Source organism: Ambystoma mexicanum, chromosome 1p, assembly GCF_040938575.1.
Source record: "Ambystoma mexicanum isolate Mex_15411 chromosome 1p, UKY_AmexF1_1, whole genome shotgun sequence".
Lineage (NCBI taxonomy): Eukaryota > Metazoa > Chordata > Amphibia > Caudata > Ambystomatidae > Ambystoma > Ambystoma mexicanum.
Genome location: NC_090921.1, coordinates 303,443,886 through 303,467,268, shown reverse-complemented (window position 1 = coordinate 303,467,268; position 23,383 = coordinate 303,443,886). Strand labels below are relative to the sequence as shown.

Below are 23,383 nucleotides of genomic sequence, written 5' to 3'. Positions count from 1 at the left end.
CACAGCGGTCCCTGTGGGATATGCCAATGCATCTAGCAATCTTCTTAGTAACTCAAAGTGCACAGAAAAACCCATATTTATTCCAAAGCAGACGGTTGCTGGGAGTATAAAGGGACAATCTGAAAATGGCATTAGTAACAACCACTTTTAAAGCAAGAAATCGTCACAGTTGAGTTCATGGTTAGTACAATCACAACAAACTTCTATTCTCGTATTTGAAATGTTGGCAGAGTATAGAATATATGGTTATCTATAAGTGAGCCCTCTTATAGTTGTGATGGGTAACTATGGAAGGACAGGATCGGAAGTGGCCTCTGTAGACGAGTTGAGAGGTGAGAGGTGTTACGAGGTGCGGCTTGATCCGGAACTCTCGGTTGTTGCTGCGTTGTTGCATTGCCTGGATGTTTGCTATGTATAGAGGTGCGTTCCTCTAACAACTCCAGCTTGTAGCACATGGAGCTGGAGGAAGGAAGATGCGACTTTAAGCAGTGCGTGCTGTGCGGACTGCACGAGTGGACTGGTCCAGCCTGTGCAGATTGCAGACCTTGGGCTGTCCATGAAAGCAGGCGGGAGACGACTATCAGACCAGCGGAGTAAGTACACAGTGCGCAGTACGAGGTGAAGGTCTGTTTCCGGGTACTGTAGACTCTGGGTTGCGTGCAGACACAGTGCAGCCTGCAAGTCGGTCGAGGCCGGCTGCAGTACCTCAGGGATCATTCCACTGCTTTGTCCCCCCACTGGCAACCAGTAGTTAATGGTGAGCTTGGGTAACACGGGATGCGCAAATACGTGCCGTAGCAAGACAGTGAGAAAGCAAGGTCCGCTTGCTTATTTCTGCCCTGGCCTTCTGTGGCTTTTGGGTGAGTGCTGGGGATTTCTGATGACCCATTGAGAACACAGGGTAATGTGTGAACTTCCTAAGTAGGAGAGAACAGTAAGGTAGTTGCTATAGCCACTATACTGATCAAGGCCTAGAATCAGTGAAAGTGTGGGAGGTGGCTACGACTAAGGGCCATCATATTGATACATAGACTGGGAGATAATATCAAAGTATACAACAGAGACAGTGTAGTGTGGGGCTCACAAACACTGGCCTTACTCGGCCAGTGACCAATAGCCCACACTAAGGCTGCAAAAATGTCTCCCTAAAAACCCTAAAAACTGAATAAATTGGGGTACTTTACTTCGCTGGATGACACTCACCAAAAGATTGAGCCAGAACACCAGTGGAGACCGTGTGCTGTACGATAGCATCATGAGACTGTGGGCCTAGTGCCTTTGATCCTGTTGTTAGACTGATGTGGCCCTTGGTAAACTGATCCCTGCGGGTTGAACCCAGTTAGTGGAGATCTACAGGTTGGTTGAGGGTTACTTGCCTGGGATATACAACTTGCCCAGTGAAGGAGGAGCACTGTCTGGTTAGTTCAAATGCAATCAGGAAAAGGGCGGATCCAGTCCAAATACAATTTAAGAAGAACTAAGGGGACGTAAAATACCCGGAATCCAGCAAATAAGGAGGGTGATATGGAAAAAACAAAGGCTAAAAAGAAATCCAAGAATACCATCCTAGCAAACCAAGGTGTGATTACTGGATTTTTCCCACAAAATCCGCCCCTCGAGATAAATTCTACTACTATCGAGGAAACAACTACACCGGATAACTGCGAAAACGGCCCACTGAGTTCATCAAACTTTGAAGACATTGATAACAACTCGCTATTAGAATTACGCTTGAATATTCAAAGAAGTATGACACCACATCCTGAAGCAATGACGATCATTAATAGTGGAACACAGGCAAATAGATAGATGATGACACCCCCGGGGACATCTATCACTGGAGGGGGATTAGGTAGACTATCAATCTCACCTAATTTAGCAATGGTCTCAATGGAGGACGTTCCAGATGTCGAAATAGATTGCTTGGATAATTCCTATCCAGGGACAGTAAAGATAGCTGAAATCCAGTCATCAGTAGCATCCTTACAAGATTCTGCTGAAGATGTCTGGGCGAATATTGGCTAATACTAATGCGCTAATTATGGAAAATAATGGGAGGGAGAAAACCCGTGAAGAAGTAGAAACCAATCTCTCAGAAGCCATTCATATTGCTGAGGAAATTGAAGAGCAGCAAAACGTGGAGACTGATCGACATCTGGACAGTCCATATCCATTCTTCTCAAGAAAATAGCAAAGATTAGCAACAAGGCCTGGAAAGAGTAAAAGAGATAGTGCCATGACCTACCCAATGGTGGAGCAGGGCTCTGTGGGGCACCCCTCTAAGAAGACCAAGAAAAGAGCAAAAAGAGCCAAGAAAAGGAAGGCAGCTGGTGAGGGTCGCCTCACTAGCTGGCTGCTACCTGAACAAGTCATTGAAAATGAGTTGGAAGAGGCGATAGACAACTCTGGGGTGGATGTTGTGTGCAATGAGGTTGTTATAATTACGGACAAGGTGATAAGCCAACCTATTGTGCTGGAAAAATCAGGAACTACATTAACTGTAACCACGGAAAAGAAAGGGGAGGCAACAGGAAATCATATATGTCTGATCAAGAACCTGTGTCGGGGGGAAATTCTCCCGGGGTCGGCTGGGCCGTCCGCGGACCTCCGGGCAGGGAGGCCCCAACTCCTCCCGTATATCCCAAAAAAAATTGAGTATGAGACACACGCAAGAAGCAAGGTGATTCTGCTGTTTATTAAACAAAACAGCAGGGATGGGTCAAGGATCGTACGCATTCGTCCTGACACTCTCTCTCAATCGTGGGGCTCGCAGGCCCTTTTTACCTTAGTATGACGCCCTACTTGCGTCACCTGGGAAAGTTAGCAAAAAACCTATCGCCACTCTGGATTGGCTCCTCGAGTGGTAGGGTTAGTATAGCATACGTATAGAGAGCGTTATTAGTGGTTGAGGGTTAGTCAGGTGGTATACTTGGGTTGTCCCTTCAATTTGATGCATGAAAATTGTTACATGAAGACCCCTGAGGATTGGTCAATGTTAATGGCGTCAGTGATAAGAGCCCCATGTTCTGATTGGTCCACTCGCGAACGCCCCCCAGTCTGGGACCATCGCTGTTCCCAGCTTGCGGTGCACCTGTCATTTGCAACAATGTATCACTATGGGTATGTGCAGACAATGTGAGGATTTATTCATATGCTGGAAGGCAGACTACTCCCACCGCCGCAGATGTCCATTGAGTCGCTTAATTGTATCTGCCTGTGTCTTGAAACGTGGGATCCAGGCGCCTCCCTCCTCCTGGGCCTAGCACCCTGTCAGGTTCGGCTTGGTCACGTGAGGTGAGACTGTGGTTGAGGCAGAATTCTGCACAATTAATATTGCATTTTCCACTGTGTGCCTGGCTTAATTTGCAGGTGTGACCTTGGCGTCGGCTTGCGGCATGCGAGTTTGCAACATTGTGCCCTTGACTGTCTGCTCTCGCCGGGCTCATTCTGCAGGGTCAGCAACTGTACTCTTGCTCATTCAATGTTCATGGAAGCTCTTGCTTGCGGCCTACTTGGGCCTGGTGCATAGGTGGAGCCGTTTGATACACAGGCGCTTTAGGTTATGGTATCATATTGCTTTATCCCCAGTATCGTGTCTTCGTTATATTTCTCATTATGATGCATGGGTTTAGGAGAAGCGTGAGCAAGCCTTTTTAGATGAGTTCATTGTGCGTCTTGCGTTTCTGCATTTTGAAAAGCCTATGTGAAAAATAATAAAGATGCGTGTCAGTGGGTGTGTCCGTCACCTACGTCATAGCACTGAGTATGTTCTTCGTGTGGATTGGTGTGGGAGTGTCCAGTGTGCATGTTTGCAAGGGTGTGCTGACCGTTGACTAGGTCGTCATGGCATCTCTAACGATGTGTTGATTTAGTGTTGGATGGTTCAGTCAAGTCCATCCATGCCGCAGGTGTCGGCATGGGCAGGGCAGGCTGGTGGGCAGGCTGGTGGGCAGGCGGGTGGGCACGCGGGTGGGCACACGGGTGGGCACATCCGTATGTTCCTGTACCAGGGTATTTGGTCGTCTGGTAGATGGGCAAACTCCTCTTGTGGCGGGTGCCTGGGCCGTGATCCTCTAGGCCAGGGGTGTGAGGGGATTGGTGGGAGCCTTTTGTTCCATTCTCCCACTTCACCTGTATCAAAGCAGGGACAATAAATGGCTATCGCGCTCAGAATTCTTGACGAGACTGAATTCAGTGACACAATTGCGGGCCCTTAAATCTGATGACTTTCAATTTGTGGAACCTTTGAAAGGCCCAAACCCTAAAGTTTCTGCACTGCATTGTAAGTTCCTATCCACAGCCCAATTAATAAGAAGCTATAAAGAGGAACTGAAAGCAGTAGATGTCGAGGTTGATGCCGATTTGAATGAAATAGACCTGAGCTGCCTGATTGGAGAGATAGATATCCCTTTGGTAGATGTAGATTGTTTAAGATCATCAAAAGGAAAGAAGGTTGAGGCATCAGATGGTCCAACAAGTATTAAAATGGTTGGTGGATACACTTCCTGAGATAGTATCAAAAAAATTAGATCTTACCATATTGTCCTGGAACTCTCGTGGCTTCGCACATCTTCTATCATCGGAGGTTTCTACGAAATTGCTCGACAAACATAGTTGTTTTTGCCTACAAGAGACATGGGCTATGGACCCTCTAATATTAGATGGTTATGTGATATATCATTCTGCAGCTAAAAGAGGAGAAAAAGACAGGCCATATGGAGGTTTGATTATAGGGGTGGCTAATAATCTGGGCTCGAGGCAGATTAATTCTAAGCTAGAAAGCAATATGATTGCAGTAGAAGTGATTTTTGACAACACGGGACCCAAGGGATCGTTTCTACTTGTGAGTCTGTATAATCCCCCTGTTGCGGTGCAAAGCGAGCAATTGTAATATTCTCTCCATGATCTTCTGGCGAATTGGTTGATTATATCTGGTAACACAGGGATAATAGTTGGTGACTTTAACTGCCATATGACTGGGCATGGGGGTAAATCTCAGAATCCTAAATTAAAAGAGAAGGGAGCCGTGGATCATACTAAAAAAGACCATGAGGGTGGAGCATGGGAATACCTATTTGAGTCCTGGGATATGGAAATGCTAAATGTAAGAACAACTAGTGATCATCCTGGTCATCATACATGGTTAAACCGTAGCTCACATAGTACGTTGGATTATATATTTGTATGCCCTAAAATCCAACTACAGGTGGAGGACATGACAGTCATCTCGAATAAATGGAGTGACCATGCCGCACTGATATGTGAGATCAAGCTTCCTAGAGAGGAGCCCCTTCTCAGCAATATGGGTAAGGTGAAAGTTAATAAATTTGGCACTAGGATCTCCTGGTCGGATAAAAATATAACACACGCCACCAAAGCCCTTGTGCTTGTGAGACCACATCAGCTCCCTAATTATAATGAGATGACAATCGACCTTATAGAGGAGTGGATCTAAGCCTTTGCAGGAAAGCATGCGGCTGCGCCTTTGGGGGTTATGATAAGACCTGAGGGGAAAAAACTGCCCTATGATAAGACGATCAGAGATGCGAAAAGGAAACTCAGAACAGAGCTTCGCAATGCCAAGAAATTCATGGCCCCCCTGGGGGTATATTATGCAAATGTCAGGAGGATCAAACATAGATATAGATCAGCCATTAAGGCGAAAAGAAGGGCTGATAAGAATCTGTTTTGGCAAAGATTGGTGAAGACCATATGTGAAGGAAAGACCCATAATATCTGGTCCCTTCTGGGCGAGGCCTGAGGTGTCAAGAAAGGGTCACACGCAAATCCTATTGAGGCTATGGTGTGGACAAAATTCCTGGAAAATCGGAATGCCGAGCCAGAGGGTGAGAAATTAACATCATTGGGTAGTCCCCCACTAGTGGCACCTATTGATATATCACATGAAGTCATATAGAATAAGATTAAAGAGATAAAATCCTCGTGAGCACCAGGTCCTAACGGATTGGCCAACATTGTTATTAAATCATACCCTGAGTTTTGGGCCAGTTTGTTGGGTATACTATTTGAGAAGATTCTAAAAACAGGTCAAATACCCTGTTCATGCCAAATGGCGATACTTATCCCCGGTTTTAAAAAATGGAAACAAGCTAGATCCAAGCAACCATAGGTTGCTCTTAATGTTAGACGTCACAGGGAAGATAATTGCCTCACTTTTGCTAAAAGAATTACAGCTATGGGTGGAGATTCTGGCATATTATCCAAATTCCAAAGTGGGTTTAGACAGGGATATTCCACCTCCCATAACATCATGGTAATGGACCTGCTACAATCTAGAGCTAGGAAAGGGGGGGCGCTCCCCTATATGCCTTATATATAGACTTCACAGCGGCTTTTGATTCAATCCCTAGAGGTCCCCTGTGGCGGAAATTGAAATTAATGGGCTGCCCTGAAGGTCTGTTATACTATCTCAGGCTACTACATCAAGACAACAAAGTAAAAATGAAACTAGATCAGGAAGGCCATACTACAGCTAAAGTTTCCCAAAACAGGGGATTAAAACAAGGTTGCATTACAGCGCCTTTAATCTACAACCTATATGTTCATGACATCCCGGTAGTAATTGTCAGGTTGACACATTCTTACTTACACTGGGTCAGGTGTTACATTGGGTCAGGTGTTAGGTCAGGGGTTACATACATTGACATATTCTCACATACATTGGGTCAGGTGTGGCACATATGTAGTAAGGAAAGATTTTGGTGTGTTATGATTGGTTTTATTTGTGATACAGACAATTTAGCCCTGACCTTAATTGCAGCCTTTGGAAAAGGCCCCAAGCCAAGATGGAAGTGCTCATCTTATACACGCAAAACTGTAATGCGCGTGCATGTTTTCATAAGCTACATGACTCTTCAGAGCTTGCGCGTGTTTGAGCCGTTAAATAAAGCAACAGCGCGTGTGCAAGTGTTTTCTACGTGAATCAAAGGCGCATGTGCGTGTGTTTGCTACGGGAATTAATTGCGCGTGTGCGAGAATATTGCTATGTAGATCAACAGCGCGAGTATGTGTGTTAGCCAAGGAATTCCACCGCGCAAGTATGGGTTTTCTGCTACGTGGAACTATAGCACGTGTACGTTTTTACTGCTACGTGGAACTAAAGCGCATGTGCGTGTTTTCTGCTACGTGGAACTATAGCGCGTGTACTACATGGAACTAAAGCGTGTGTATGTGTTTTCTGCTACGTGGAACTAAAGCGCGTGTACGTGTTTTCTGATACATGGAACAATTGCGCGTGTGCGTGTTTTATACTACGTGGAATTTTAGCGCGCAAGCGTGTATTTTACTACGTGAATTCCCTTCGCAAGTTTCAAGCTCATCATCATTAAGATAACAATCTTAGCATGCAAAAACTTTACCAGATTGGATTTCATTGGAACTTCCCTTACTTCATCTTAAACTTAAAAAGTTTGTAAAATTAAAAGAAGATTAAGAAGTTACAGGAAAAGACTGCTAAAGCATTCAAAGACATATCTAAGACAGCTGAATGATCATTAAGTTTTCCTGGCAACTAGTAAGGAAGTCTTATCTACTAAATCACTTCTCGGGGCATTTTCAGGAGAAGTATCAGGTGAAGAACCAGCTAGTCAATAGCATCCAGCCTGGTGTTTGTTATTTTATCCACTTTTCCCCCTTTCCCCTTGAAGTGTGGTAAACTGAGCTGAAAAACAATCTGGAGCTACATTTTAGGTGGATTGTCCGGGGGTTCAGCAGCTTCCGCAGACACAAGATCAGAATCTCAGCCTGACAGAATGAAAGGCCAATAAAGGTAGTCTGCCCGAGCTGTTATGAACTCCGATGAGACAACCATGGAGGCATTGGGAGTAATGGTTAGAGAAATGTGTGAAGAGTTACGGGTTGCTCATCAGGAATATTCAAATCTTTGTCAAAGGTTGGATGAATTAAACTTAAAGGTAACTCAAATGCAAGAAGTTGAAGTTTCGGGGGGTGCTGGGTCTCCTCCTGAGTTGGTGAGAGAAGGGGAAGAACAAGAACCTAGGCTTCCAAGAACAGTGGAGGCGGTGGGTGGTTTAGGAACTTTAGTTATGCCTGTTCCTTTGGCTGCCCCGGAGCACTTTTTGGGAGATTCTAAAAAATTTCAAATATTTCAGACTCAGTGTGAGTTACATTTCTTAAGTCGTCCTGAGTTATTCGCCACGGATGCCTCAAAGGTGACATTTACTTTATTCTATTTATCTGGAGAAGCTTCTGTGTGGGGAAGTCTTTTGGTGAGTCAAAAGAGTTTGGCATTGAATAATTATTCCCTTTTCCTGGCTGAATTTAAAAAGATGTTTGACAAGAGACAGGTATCTTTAGAGGTTGATGGTGAACTATTGGAGCTTCGTCAGGGAGGTAAGGAGTTCATTTCTTATATCACTCAATTTAGATCTCTAATTCTAGAGAGTAGGTGGCCAGAGGAGAAGAGGGCTTCTTTATTTTATAGAGGTTTAAAGGCTGAGTTAAAAGATGCCTTGGCGGGAGTTTTGGAGCGTCCTACTACTTTAGATGCTCTAATTGATTTGGTTGTTCAGTTAGATTTCCGTCTAACTGAAAGACGTCTAGAGCGTAGACGTTCTCAGGGAGATGTGAGGTTTCAGGGAAGGATGGAGAGGTCTAAGGTTGAGATGGTGAACAGAGAAGTGAAGTCAAAAGGGAATGAACAGCAGAGCCGGGTGAGGGGTCCATTGTCCAAGGAAGAGAAGGCTAGAAGAAGGGAGAATAATTTGTGTCTATACTGTGGTAGGAGTGGCCATTTTCTTGGAAACTGTCCTTTTACCCCCAAGAAGATCTTCAGTTCTTCAGGCTGAATGCAACATGTGGCTAACACTATACAGACAGCTGTTCCTCACATAACTATGAACGTATCCTTGCTGTTTGAAAAGGTGATTTTAGGTTCAGGGCCAGTTATAATTGATTCGGGGGCTACAGGTAATTTTATGGACAGGGGATTGGCAAAGACGTTAGGGGTTCGCTTGGTGGCAAAGAAGGAGGTGGAGCAGGTCAGAGCAGTTGATGGAACATCTCTTTCTTCAGGTCCAATCACTCATACTACATCGTTACTTGTGATGGAGTTGGCTGGAGGTCATAAGGAAAATATCTCTTTTGAGTTAATTGATGCTCCAATCCTGAAAATTATTTTGGGTATGCCCTGGCTTACCCTTCATAATCCTAGAATTGATTGGGGTGCAAGAACTGTAGCTTTAGAATCTACATTTTGTCAGGAACATTGTTTCTCTGAAATTTGTCCAGAAGAGGGAGAAAGAGTTGTGAATTCAGTTTTATTTTTGCTTGCAGAAGGAGGGGCAATAGGTTTTGACATCGGAGCAGTTTTGGGTGAACTTCCTGCTTGTTATCAAGATTTTTGGGATGTATTTGATGAAAAGGAAGCTGGAGAGTTGTGTCCTCATCGGGCCTTTGATTGTAAGATTGATTTGGAGCCTGGGGCCATTTTACCTAGCAGTAGGGTTTATGCTTTAACAGAAAAAGAGAATGATTATTTGAAAGAATATTTAAAGGAAAATTTGGCTAAGGGATTTATTCGGCACTCTCAATCGCCGGCAGCTTCACCATTGTTCTTTGTGCCTAAATCTGATGGATCCCTTAGGACTTGTATTGATCATAGGGTAGTAAATAGAGTGACTGTGAAGAATCGGTATCCTCTCAAGCTCATCTCAAAAATGTTAAATCAGATCCAAGGTGCCACCATTTTGTCTAAGTTGGATTTACGTGGAGCTTACCATGAGTGGAAAACGGCATTTAAGACCAGGTTTGGACTGTATGAGTACCAGGTGATGCCTTTTGATCTCTGCAATGCCCCAGCAGCTTTCCAATTCTTTATCGATGAGGTTCTTAGGGAATATCTTGATATCTTTGCTATCGTTTATATTGACGATATTTTGATTTTTTCTCAGGATTTAGAGGAACATAAGATCCATGTTCGACAGGTCTTAAGGAAATTAAGAGAGAATAATCTTTATGCTAAATTGGAGAAGAGTCAGTTTCATACTGATTCAGTAGAATTTTTAGGTTTTGTGATCACTCCAAGTGGTTTGGAAATGAATCCCAAGAAGGCGCAAGCGGTACAAGATTGGCCAACTCCAACTAAGGTAAAGGAGATCCAGAGTTTTTTGGGCTTTGCAAATTTTTTACCGAAGATTTATTAAGGAATTCTCCAGTTTAGTAGCTCCAATTAATCGGCTTTTGAAGAAAGGAGTTCCGTTTATTTGGGAAACTAAGGATGATGAGGCTTTCCAGATTTTGAAGGACAGATTTGTTTCCAGTCCGATCTTGATTCATCCAGATACATCTAAACCATTTTTTGTAGAGGCGGATGCTTCCAATGTGGCAGTGGGAGCAGTGTTGTCACAGAGACATAATGTGACTGGGCAATTACATCTAGTGGCCTATTTTTCTAAGAGGTTTTCACCAGCTGAGGAACATTACACCATTTCAGACTGTGAGCTTCTTGCTATTAAAGTTGCATTTGAAGAATGGCGACATTTCCTTAAAGGAGCACGTCACACTGTGACGGTATTAACTGGTCATCAAAATTTACTTTTTTTGAAAACAGCAAGAACTCTGACGCCGCGCCAACTTAGGTGGTCATTACTCTTTGCAGAATATGATTTTGTAGTAACTTTCAAGCCGGGAAATCAAAATAAAAAGGCAGACGCTTTGTCTCGGCAGTTTCCAGAAAGTGAAGTTAAGTCGGTGAGTGAGCCAATTCCGTTAATCGCTCCTGAACATTTTTGTCTTGCTGGAATTGAAAAGGAGAGTGAAATTGTCAAGAAGGTACTGGAATGCATCTCTGAGACGCAACTTGAAGATTGGGCTCGTCTGGACCCACCTTGCAAGATTAAAGATGGTTTGCCTTATCTTGATAGAAGACTCTATTTATCTTCTGTAGAAATGAGAGAAAAGATTTTGAAAGCGTGTCACAAATCTGTTTTGGCAGGACATCCAGGGTATCGTAAGACTTTAGAGTTGGTCAGAAGACATTTTTGGTGGAATAAGATTCGACAAGATACACTTAATTTTGTTAAGACCTGTGAGGTTTGTGCAAGATCAAAGAGCCTCGTCGGAAAGCCGTCTGGGTTATTGGAGCCTTTACCTGTTCCACCGCGGCCTTGGTATTCAGTGTCCTTGGATTTCATCACGGATCTTCCGCAAGATAAAGGGTCTACATCGGTTTTGGTTGCAGTTGATTTACTCACTAAAGAGGCACATTTCATACCGATGGAGGGAGAGGTTACCGCCGATAGTTTAGCTCACAGTTTTCTGCAAGAAGTTGTTAGGCTACATGGAATTCCCAGTCAGGTAATCTCGGATAGAGGGTCTCAATTTATTTCGAAATTTTGGAAGGCCTTCTGTAAAAGGTTGGGAGTTGAGGTATGTCTTTCATCAGGTTACCATCCCGAAACTAATGGTCAGGTGGAAAGGATAAATCAAGAGTTGGAAAAGTATTTGAAGTGCTATCTGCAGGCAGATGAAGAGTGGGTGGATTTGATGTGGGTTGCGGAATTTGCATATAACAACTGCAGTAAAGATGCCACATCTATGTCCCCTTTTTATTTGGAACAGGGTTTTCATCCTCGTTTTTTAAGTATTGAGGTAAATAGTGATTCAGGAAACCCTGAGGTGGAAGAAAGACTAGAAGTTATGAAAAGAAATTTGGAGAAGGCTAAAGGTGTGTTGGTGGAAAGTAAGCAAAGATACAAGAAGTTTGCTGATCTTAAACGAAAGGCGAGTCCTCAATATTGTAAGGGAGATTTGGTGTGGTTATCAACCAAGTTTTTGAGAATAAAAGGGAAAAATAAGTTTAGCCCTCGTTTTGTTGGACTGTTTGTTGTAGAAAGAGTGATAAATCCTGTGGCAGTTCGTCTTAAGTTACCAAGACATATGAAAACTCACCCAACTTTTCATGTTAGTTTGTTAAAACCTGTGGTTAAAGGAACTAGATTAAAACCTTCTTCTTCGGCAGTTGTGTTTGAGGAGGATGCGTCAGAAGAATTTTTAGTTAAGAGAATTTTAGATTCGAGAAGAGTGAGAGGAAAGTTGCAGTATATTATGGATTGGGAAGGCTTTGGACCGGAGGAGCGCACTTGGGAAGAAGCAAGAGATGTGCATGCTCCTCGTTTGGTAGAAAGGTTTCATAAGAAATTTCCTTTTGAAAGTGGCCCAGGGACTGGGCTTTAGGAGGGAGGTACTGTCAGGTTGACACATTCTTACTTACATTGGGTCAGTGTTACATTGGGTCAGGTGTTAGGTCAGGGGTTACATACATTGACATATTCTCACATACATTGGGTCAGGTGTGGCACATATGTAGTAAGGAAAGATTTTGGTGTGTTATGATTGGTTTTATTTGTGATACAGACAATTTAGCCCTGACCTTAATTGCAGCCTTTGGAAAAGGCCCCAAGCCAAGATGGAAGTGCTCAGCCTAAGTTTTGATTGGCTGGTGATTGTTTATAGGAAGGACAGTGAACATTCTAAATTGCCTGTCATTGTCAAAGCCCAGCTGAGAGGATGTGTCAAAAGCTGCTCCTGCTTAACTTGATCAGGGGTTTCAAGTTTCAAGCAGTCGAGCGGCTTCTTTGAGTAATAAACTGGAAAAGAGTTTGGATTTCGTTTTGGACACAGGACAGGAGTGAGAAGATTCCATTTTCAGTGAGAAGAACTTTACTAAGACTCATTCAAGAGATAAGTGTTTTCTAATCATTTCTAAGTGGAAGAAAACTTAAATACAGAACTATCTTAGTCTTATGTAATTTTTGTGAAAGTTTTATTTAATTGAAAAGGTTCACGAGCGTGAGCAAGTTCATCTTATACACGCAAAACTGTAATGCACGCGCATGTTTTCATAAGCTACGTGACTCTTCAGAGCTAGCGCATGTTTGAGCCGTTAAATAAAGCAACAGCGTGTGTGCAAGTGTTTTCTACGTGAATCAACGGCGCGTGTTTGCTACGGGAATTAATCACACGTGTGTGCGAATATTGCTACGTAGATCAACACCGCGCGAGTACATGTTTTCTGCTACATGGAACTATAGCGCGTGTGCGTGTTTTCTGCTATGTGGAACTGTAGCGCGTGTACTATGTGGAACTAAAGCGCGTGTATGTGTTTTCTGCTACGTGGATCTTTAGCACATGTACGTGTTTTCTGCTACGTGGAACTAAAGCGCATGTATGTGTTTTCTGCTACATGGAACAATTGCGCTTGTGCGTGTTTTATGCTATGTGGAATTTAAGCGCGTGTGCATGTTTGTTGCTACGTGGAATTTTAGCGCGCAAGCGTGTATTTTACTATGTGAATTCCCTTTGCAAGTTTCAAGCTCATCATCATTAAGAGACTAATTTTCGCATGCAAAAACTTTACCAGATTGGATTTCGTTGGAACTTCCCTTACTTCATCTTAAACTTAAAAAGTTTGTAAGGTTAAAAGAAGATTAAGAAGTTACAGGAAAAGACTGCTAAAGCATTCAAGGACCTATCTAAGAAGGCTGAATGATCATTAAGTTTTCCTGGCAACTAGTAAGGAAGTCTTATCTACTAAATCACTTCTCGGGGCATTTTCAGGAGAAGTATCAGGTGAAGAACCAGCTAGTCAATAGCATCCAGCCTGGTGTTTGTTATTTTATCCACTTTTCCCCCTTTCCCCTTGAAGTGTGGTAAACTGAGCAGAAAAACAATCTGGAGCTCTGAGTGCTACATTTTAGGTGGATTGTCCGGGGGTTCAGCAGCTTCCGCAGATGCAAGATCAGAATCTCAGCCTGACAGTAATATCTGCTGCTAAGAATTGCCCCCCCCCAAAATTGGTGAATCCATCTGTCCCGTATTAGCTTACGCGGATGACCTGGTGATCTTTGCCTATACCATCAGTGCGATACGTAGGTCGGCGGCAGCCCTCTGGGAATATGCAGATGTGAATGGCCTTAGTATCAACCTGGAAAAAACGAAGGTCATGAGATATACCAACAAGAAAGTATCTTGTGTGCAGTTGCTCAATATCGATACCTGGGCATCAACTTTGAACTTACTGGCGACTTTGTGGCTTGTAAACAAACGCGTGCCATTAGAGCAGCACAATTGACTGCCCTGTTTCATAGGTTTACTGCCAAGAAGGGCGGATTTACTCTATGGGGCATTCGCCAGCTATATGTACAAGCCTTCTCCCCGGCTATAACATATGGGTTGGAAGCCCTCCTCGAGATCGACTTAAAGTGGCTTCAGGTAATTGAAGGGAGATTTTGGTGCCGTATTCTTGGCCTACCCCCCGGTATTCCAATGGCCCTAATAAGGTTAGCGCTTGGGCTGATCTCTTTAAAGGCTACAGTGTTGAAGAAGCTGGCCTCGCTATATTATAAAATGACCCGAGACACAAGCAACAGATTATTAACAGCAGTCCACCAGGAAATGGTCAGGGAGAACTCTTCATGTACAACTATTGGACAGATGACTAAACTGTTCACTGAAATAGGTTGGCATTCGAGGGAAGGGTGCTATTCAGATGAGGCACAAAGGGCATTGGGTAAACAAATAGATCTCTGGGATTGGTTAGAGAACTATGACCACTTGAGGAGTTTAAAAAGTTATCAATTTGTGCAGTACAGATTGTACGAGTTTAAGAAGCCTCATAGATATTTGAACCTCTGCCCATCAACACGACTTAGACGGTTTATTTTACTGCTCAGATTGGAGCACTATGCCCACTATGATGATCACAGGGAGAAAGGATATGATTGCTATAGAACTCCAAACATGTCGTCTGTGTAAAGCACAAGATCAGTTGGGGACAGCTAAGCACCTTCTGACAGAATGCCCTGAAATGGCTAGCACATTCAATCTCCTCCTTGGTAGATACGTCCATAACAATGAGCACATCAAGGAGGAACTTTTCTGGCTCCACTGTGTTAATTCTAATAGTATGCGCCTGCTGACAGCTTTGTGTAACATCTGGCTGAGAGTTGAAGTTAGCTTGGGCATAACACTATAAGAAGTTGATTAATGAAAAGGTGATATTGTATTGATAATTGAAAGTCAGACATATGATTATATGTTTGTGAAATTATGGTTTTATATGATATGTTTTTCCTTGCTTTTTATATTTGTATTATGTACTTGTATTTTCATTTTCTCAAAAAGTTTGTGTAAAGTTTATAATGTAAAGTATATCACAATAAATATTATTATTATAGTTGGCTCTTCTACAACTAGTAACTCGTCCTAGGATTGACACTCTACAGATAATACATTTTAAATGAACGCAATATTGGTTGGCGTTCTGTAGAGGAGCAGATGACATCATCTCTAGTGCCCGCCCCCTCACCACTGTCATACTGGAAGCAAAGCAGGAAGACTCTGGGCATGGCCCCAGGTATCGTCTCAATACCACACCGAAGATATGAGAGACGTTATGCACTCATACAACCGTATCAAATGTACCCTCACACTGAAGTGGTGGAAGGATGTCGGCATACGCCATTAGACATAGAAGAGCTGTAAGTGCGAACAGATGACTGTAAAGTGATGTCATGAAGGGAAGACACGATGACGCACAGAACCGATATAGGAATGCTTAAAGAGTGAAGGTATATTCCAAGCAACAAAGTAATGAAGTATAAAGAGATGAAGAAATCATCTATGCCGAGCAGACAAGTGAGATATAGCTCAACAAATGAATATATATTTCTTTTTTGGTTTTATTATTATTGGTTAAAAACATTTGACCTTTAATACATTACACATTAAAATGATATTTAATTTAAAATCATTTACAATCAAATCTTATCATAAAAAATGTCATCACATAATACAGTTAAAATAAGCATGTAAACAATTCAATTCAACCCCCTTTTTATATCAGTCTTATGCAGTTTGTTAAAAACGTATTTGTCGAAATATACCATACCACCAAACAATTCAAGAATTCATCACAAATTTGTCTCCTTCAACAACGAGGCTAATTAGCCAGTTAAGTGTATATGCAGAAACGCAAGGTAGATGAGTTACATAAAAGCTTACTGCTGTAGAAACTATAGCATGAGTAAAGCGGCCATGATGGAAAGATGGACGTCAGATCATGTCAAAATGACCTCAGAGACAAACTCGGACTGTAAATCAGAAACTCTGCAGAAAACAGCTTCCTGAGTGGAACAAAGAATATCTGTTTGACTAAGGACACAGCAAGACATAATTAGAAAGTACAAAGGGAGTTATCTAGGAAAAGCAATGAACGAAGAGCACATTTCTCTTAGATTAAGTAGAGGCGAAAACATCTTCAAATGCCACGTATTGTATAATCAAGAGTGCAGAAAGTACAAGTAAGACGGAGCAACCAAGTCTCCAGATGCCAAGAGGAGTAATAGCACCTAGTACAATTAAATCAAATATCAGTACATAATAGGTCGAAATGGACAAATTTGTGGTCTATTGACACATGGTGCAAGACTCAAAACCATGTTGCAGAAGCCAATCCACTCTTATTATTTTGATAATCAGTATTATATTCATTTCGAGGTGAGCCTACTAGATAAGGGGCAGCAATTAATGTATTAACACTTATGCTATAGGTATATATGTTCCCCTAACCAATCTCTCCCCAATAGGCTTTACTTTTGCCACACAGGATGACATCATAGCTGACGTACATTGAAGTATAAAGTCTTTGTGTAAGAGAAAAGTAACCGAGAGTATGTGAGCTGCATTTTGGATGGTCACCAGATTTCCCTACTTTATTTGAGCTGTCAATAAAGCAGTACTTTGCCATATTTTTGGAGTCTGTTCAGTTATTTGGACCCAAGGTCATTTATTATGGTTATTCCTTTCAGCGCATGAGATACGCTCCAAGGTGCTATTGCACAGTTCTACTACATGTGTCAAAAAGAGGAACATAATGTGATTGTCCAGACGTTGGCTCATTGGCCTCAGCACTTGTATTCAGTAGCAGAATGCATGGTGAGGAAGGAGAGAGGGATGAACCGCTATGATACAATTTAAAGAAGATACTCCTCTCTGTTCCCAGGCCTGAGGTCTTATTTGTCAGTCTTGTCTGGGCCTTGGTGCATTGTCTCTATGTCTGGTTGTGCTAAGGCAATGGCAGGTGCACCATCTAATTTGTCCTTGAAGAAATGACCGTTATGTGGATCACGTGGTAGAGGACCACTGTTCAGAGCTCAATTCTATTTATTTATTGGACTTTCTACTATCCTTACTTGGGTGTGCTTTCCTTCGGCAGCCATTTGGGGTGCTGTGTATTTATGCATTATGGGATCAATTGACATGGTTGTTGATTGCACCTGGCATTCAAGGATATGTGTATTTCTCACTGCTACCAACTGAAACAATTTAACATTAATACTGGTGTGCTGTTTTCCCTGGGAAATGTTATCTGGTGTGGTTTCAGATTGCTGAACCGAACTCCCCTCGGCACACTGACCTTGGTGTCTGGGGCTCGTCTGAGCATTATTAACCTGGAAACTTATTTTAAGCAATTTTATGTCAGGCTGTAGTATTTCAGAATTGAGGCCTGGCAGAGTTTGGTCTGAATAATGGCAGTACTTCTTTTGATTCTTCGCCATGTTGTTTCCTTCGTCTCTTTCATGTTAGTGTTCTTCGTGTCTACTGCGAGTGCTCTTCGTTTCTACTGTGTTTTGCCATTCAATTATTTCCTTCCTGTGCATGCAGCAGCCTCCTACTTATGTAAATGCAACTATCTGTTGTCCTACTTGTGTCGCACAGGAGGAGGTGGAAAGGAGAAGAAAGATCTTAGACATGGAGAAGCCAAGGAGAGAGGAGAAGGTGGTGAGAAGAGGGGCATGAACTGGAAGAGGCAGGCTATGGTGAGAACAGGGGAGGAAGAGAAGAGTTAGTGGAAGAAAGCGAAGCGGAGACACCTATACAAAAAAATGGCCGAAAGGAGGTTCTTGACATGGAAGAGGAGAGGCCTAGAAGCCTAGCATTGACAACGTTTGAGGCAATTTGCCAAAGTTTATCAAGGAAGGGAAAGCTGACATACGCTGGAGTCGAACTACCTGAGCATTGCCAAATGCCTATCCCCATTGGAAGACCTAAGTTTACCAGGTGGGGGTACCTGGCAGAAGAGTCTGGGAGCAGCAACATTTGCCCTTGACGACTTTGGAAGTACGGGACATTGCAAATCTCAAAGACTGTGAGTGACAGTTTTTCCGAAACGAGACGGTCCTGAATCAAAGAGAGTAGGGTAGGAGTGAAGAGAGTAAGAGAGAACTAAGTGTTGATTGCACTAAGCCTATCCTTACTGGGCGTGAATAAAATATAATCCCACAGTGAACTTTCACATGGTCTTGAGTCTTTTATCGATCCCTCAGTGTGACAAGACCCAGTTTGACAACCCAGTATAATGTCAGTTTGCGCAATACCAATATTTTGACAATCTGAGTACAACCGCAGTCAAGTTTGGCAATCTCATGCACTCCTAGTTTGGCCATCCCAATACACGCTGACATCAACGATTTGAGTATACTACCACTTTGCAATTCCCAGTATGCACAATCCCAATGCTTTCCCAGTTGGACAACCCGAGCATAAGAACAATTTGACCAACTCAGTATACTGCAATATGCATGCCAAGTAAGTCCCAAATAGCACGGAGATCAAGCTGCCAATGAAGGAACGCCGCCTGTGTACCGTAAACTAAAAATAAACAACACATAGGCCTATGTCCCGAAGAACATAATGGCAGGAGGACAGAGGCGGACAGGGAACCCCCACCCTCCACAGTAGGTTGCGGCACGCCTGGGAGTTCAAAGGTGCCATCGTGGGTGCTCATTATCTGGCCCCAATATCAGTATTTTACTGCTGCCAGGCCTTTGTATACACACTGAGAGGTTACCTGGGGTCGTCCACATCTACAAGTGATGTGTTCTACTGATGTCACACCCCTCTGTATATGATCAGCGTTATGCTAGTGGCAGCAAAACTATCCATATAGTGCAAGGGTTTGCCAGATGTAATGAGTATCTCAAATGGAAATGCTAGTGATATGACAGCACACAGTTCTCTAGACATAATTGTGATTTAAGTAATGTCACGCCTATAGGTATGCTGAGGAGCTGGTGCTGTTGCACGTCCCTGTATATAGGAGAGTTTATAGATGCCCCCCACATATAGCTTTATGGAATGTAGTGATGCTAAACCTACCGATGCATAAGGGGCTTAGTGTTGAACAGAGGTGTTTCATACATGTTTAGTAATGTCATGCCTTTGTGTATCTAGGGATGTATAGATGTCTCACCTACAAATGTCTCCACATGTGACGATTTTAGTTATGTGGCTCAAACACACGCACACCTGTGGTGAGGATGTCTGTTATATCATGGTTTTATATATAGTTAAAAGCATCTCCAAATATAGGAGGATACGTGGTATAAGCCTCACTATCTATGTGTGAGGTCTGTACTCATTGTGCGCCTCTCACAACTATGGTACATTTCTTTCTTTATTTTATTTTATTTATTTATTTATATAGCGCTCCTTACCCAAGGGTATCTGGGCGCCAATATACAGGTTAAAGTTGAGGTACAGGTGGTTTCATTTTCAGTTAACAAGATGCATACAGTAATGAGATTTACAGGTTGCAATTGAGGTGCAGGTAGTTTCTTGTTTTCAAGATTACCAAATCTATCTAAAATAGGTCTTTAGTGGCATCCCACCTCCATGTTTGTCAATGTTTATATTATGTTTTCAGTCTCATCACATCCACCTACAAGGGTTTTAGTGATGGCAGCTGCGCTATAAATGAGGGTGTTAGTGTCCTCACAACCTGTGCATGAATTATGCTTTCAGGTTTGCCACAGACATCTCAAGAAAAAGCAAGAAGTGTTTCCACCAGGATAACAGATCCCACATGATTTAGATATTTTTCTTTTGGCCTGTTATTTCAAAGCAGCATATACCAAATGTTATGTTTTCAGGTATGTTCAGCATACATATTCTTTGCACGCATTCTTAGCCGTTTCACTTAATCAGATGTTATTAATTTACAAAGTATATTTTTTACATAAAAACAACATTGGTATTACATAGAATAAAACATTCAATCACATCGTGCTTTACAGTATGTATCAAAAAAGGTTAGATAGGAAAACCATCAAAGGACATACAATGTGAAGAAGCACAGAACCAAGTGGCATAAACAGATAAGGATAAAGTAATACAAAGCAAAGCAAAATACAATGCTTCTTGGGTTCAGAACACAACTAAATTGTGAATTAGTCTTGCCACAACCATCTCTACATAATAATTGAGTGATCACAGTCGCAAAAGCTGCAGATAAGACTTTTAGCGTTGTCATAAACATTCTATAACTGCTGTTTCTATTGAGGACATTTGGAATGTCACACATTAATGAATCCACTACTCTCCCTCTGCAGGGAACTCACACAAATCTATTTTGCAGTTTTGTTCATAACTGTTCATATATTTTGCTCACATTCCACTTTGAACACATTATATGTCAGACTCAGGTTCTGTCAAACTTTCCACCCTGACCCTTTTAATTCCTACTGCTAATGTTTTAAGATCGTAATGATTTCCTTCCTCTTGCAGGTTCCTTGCCAACACATCCTTCCAGGGAGCCACCGGGCAGGTGCACGTGGTGGACACATCCTTGATCCACACCGACCACCGCTACAAGATCTGGAGCCTGGTTCATGATTCGCTGGGCCAGCCCACTTGGGTGACTGTGGGCAGCTGGAGAGAAGGCAAAATGGAGTTGGAGGAGGGCATCTGGCAGAACCGCATGCAGAGACGCCACCCCGTTGGTGGGGCTGGCTTCTCACGCATGAAGCTACGGGTGGTGACACTGGTAGAGCACCCCTTTGTCTTCACAAGGGAGGCTGATGCTGATGGCAGCTGCCCGGCTGGTCAGTTGTGCTTGGATCCTCACACCAATGAATCGGCTGTCTTGGATGCGCTCTTCGAAGACCTGAGCAGTGGGAATGACTCCATTCCCAAGGAGTTCAAGACATGCTGCTATGGATATTGCATTGACCTGCTGGAGAAGCTCTCAGAGGACCTTCAGTTCGACTTTGAATTGTACATTGTTGGCGATGGGAAATATGGTGCCTGGAAGAACAGCCGGTGGACTGGACTTGTGGGTGACTTGCTCAGTGGCACAGCACACATGGCGGTGACCTCCTTCAGCATCAACTCTGCCAGGAGTGCCGTCATTGACTTCACTAGCCCTTTCTACTCCACCAGCTTGGGCATACTTGTGCGCATGAAAGACACAGCCTCGCCTATTGGTGCCTTCATGTGGCCACTTCACTGGACCATGTGGGTGGGAATCTTTGTGGCTCTACACCTCACTGCACTATTCTTAACGATTTATGAGTGGAAGAGCCCCTTTGGCATGACCCCTCATGGACGAAACAGGGTGACCGTCTTCTCTTATTCCTCCGCCCTCAATCTCTGCTATGCCATTCTCTTCGGCAGGACCGTCACCAGCAAGACTCCCAAATGCTGCACAGGACGGGTCCTCATGAATCTGTGGGCCATCTTCTGTCTCCTGGTCCTCTCCAGCTACACAGCCAACTTGGCAGCGGTCATGGTGGGGGACAAAACCTTTGAAGAACTATCAGGAATCCATGACCCCAAGGTCGGTCAATTATCTGTTTTACTTGAAGGGGAAGGAAGGCTCCTGTTGCCATAACAAACTGCTGTGGAAGGGATGAGGGAGGGTGCTTAGCCATTGCTTTGGTCATCATATAATGCCATGCCCTCATTTTATGTAATTGTTATCACTAATGAAGACTCAGAAAATGAATTAATCATCAGAGAAGTAATTACATACCACACGTGTGGTTGTGGTATTGATAAGATGTACTCTCACTCTCTGTTCTGTATTATGTTGGTGTTGGTTTGAATATAGTCATAATATTTTCTCTCTCCCTCTCTCCATTTTCTTTTCATTGGGGTTTTAGTTATTGTAGTAAGCTGTGCTCCCACAATGGGCTGTTTGCTCTCTCCCTCTCTCCATTTTCTTTTCATTGGGGTTTTGGTTATTGTAGTAAGCTGTGCTCCCACAATGGGCTGTTTACGCTAGCAGTACGATGGCCTGTCGGTTCTATGTGATTTTAACGAATTAAAAAATAAAGAATGAATTTTTACCGAAACAAAACCAACAACAAAAATATCGAATCGTTTTTAAAAAATAGCTTTTTTTCATTGTATTTGCTTTTTTTCATTTAAAATTCATTCTTTATTTTGGATTCGTGTAAATCACTGGATACCGACCTGTCTCACTCAATTTTGCATATTTTGTGGACTTAGTTAGATGTGGTATGTCTTTATTTATGTTGGTTGTGATTTGGTTCTGGTGGTCATTCATTCCTCCTTGTTTATCCATTTTCCGTTGTTCTGTTCTCATTGTGGTTGGGCACTCTTTTGTACAGTATGGCCTCACAGCCGTTTCTTTCCTCCCTACTTATGGCGGTATTATATTTTCTCTGTATCATCTGTTAGTTGTGCTCTGGTTATGATTGTTCTCTTTCTGATTCAGCCAGTTATTTGGTTGTATGAGACGTGGTTATGGAGGTTAGTATGTCTCTCTCCATTTGTCTAATTTCTATGGGTTTTGGTCTGGGTATGGCAGTGGCAGGAAATTCCTTTTCACTCCCCTGTCGGCCATTTGTGATTTGTTGTGGTTATAAGCAGTGTTCTATCTGCTATCAGTTAGTTGTAGTCTTGTTGTGGGTCTAAAGATATGTATGTTTTATTCCCTGTTCCTTTGTTGGTTGTGTTTAGGTCATGATAGTAAAATGTGCTGTCTTGTTGATCGCGGCCTGATTATGGTGTTTTTGTTGATCATGGCTGCTTTTTGTCTTTCAGGTTTCTGTTGGTACATGGTGGCAATATGTTTTTCTCTATTATTTTTTGGTTTTGGTCTTGGATGGATATGGTCTTGCTCCAGGTTTCAGTTGTATGGGGTCTTGTTAAGAAAGTAATATGAATGTGATTATGGTGTTTGTAAACTGGTATTTCTAGTTCACTCTGTGATTTCTGCTGGTTGTGGTCAGGATAAGGAATTAGTGAGATGTTCTCTGTGTGCTACTCTCAGGTGTATGTTATCTGTGATCAGTCATAGGGTGGGGGTGATGCTAATATGGGTGGATCCTTCGCCCAAATGCTTTGTAGTACGTTTTGCACTTAGTTTGAACTTTGATCCTCTACCTACAGATGTTTTCGGGGACACTTGACACTATTTACAAGCTTCTAAAAAGCAACTTCTGAGAAAGGAATTGAACATAAATGGCATTTCGACATGTTTCCGTTGTTCATCAGTTATGAAGTTGGTTAGATGCTTGTTTTCTATTGTCTGTAA

General features: G+C 42.7%; 1 protein-coding gene across 1 annotated transcript in view; it reads left to right on the top strand.

Annotated features, from left to right (window-relative positions):
• The window catches only part of GRIN3B (glutamate ionotropic receptor NMDA type subunit 3B), an 842,171-nt gene that overhangs the window by 573,247 nt on the left and 245,541 nt on the right, over positions 1-23,383 (top strand). The window contains exon 3 of the mRNA XM_069647502.1: positions 20,608-21,658. Within this exon, the coding sequence (XP_069503603.1) occupies positions 20,608-21,658 (1,051 nt within the window). The remainder of the gene's footprint in view (positions 1-20,607; positions 21,659-23,383) is intronic.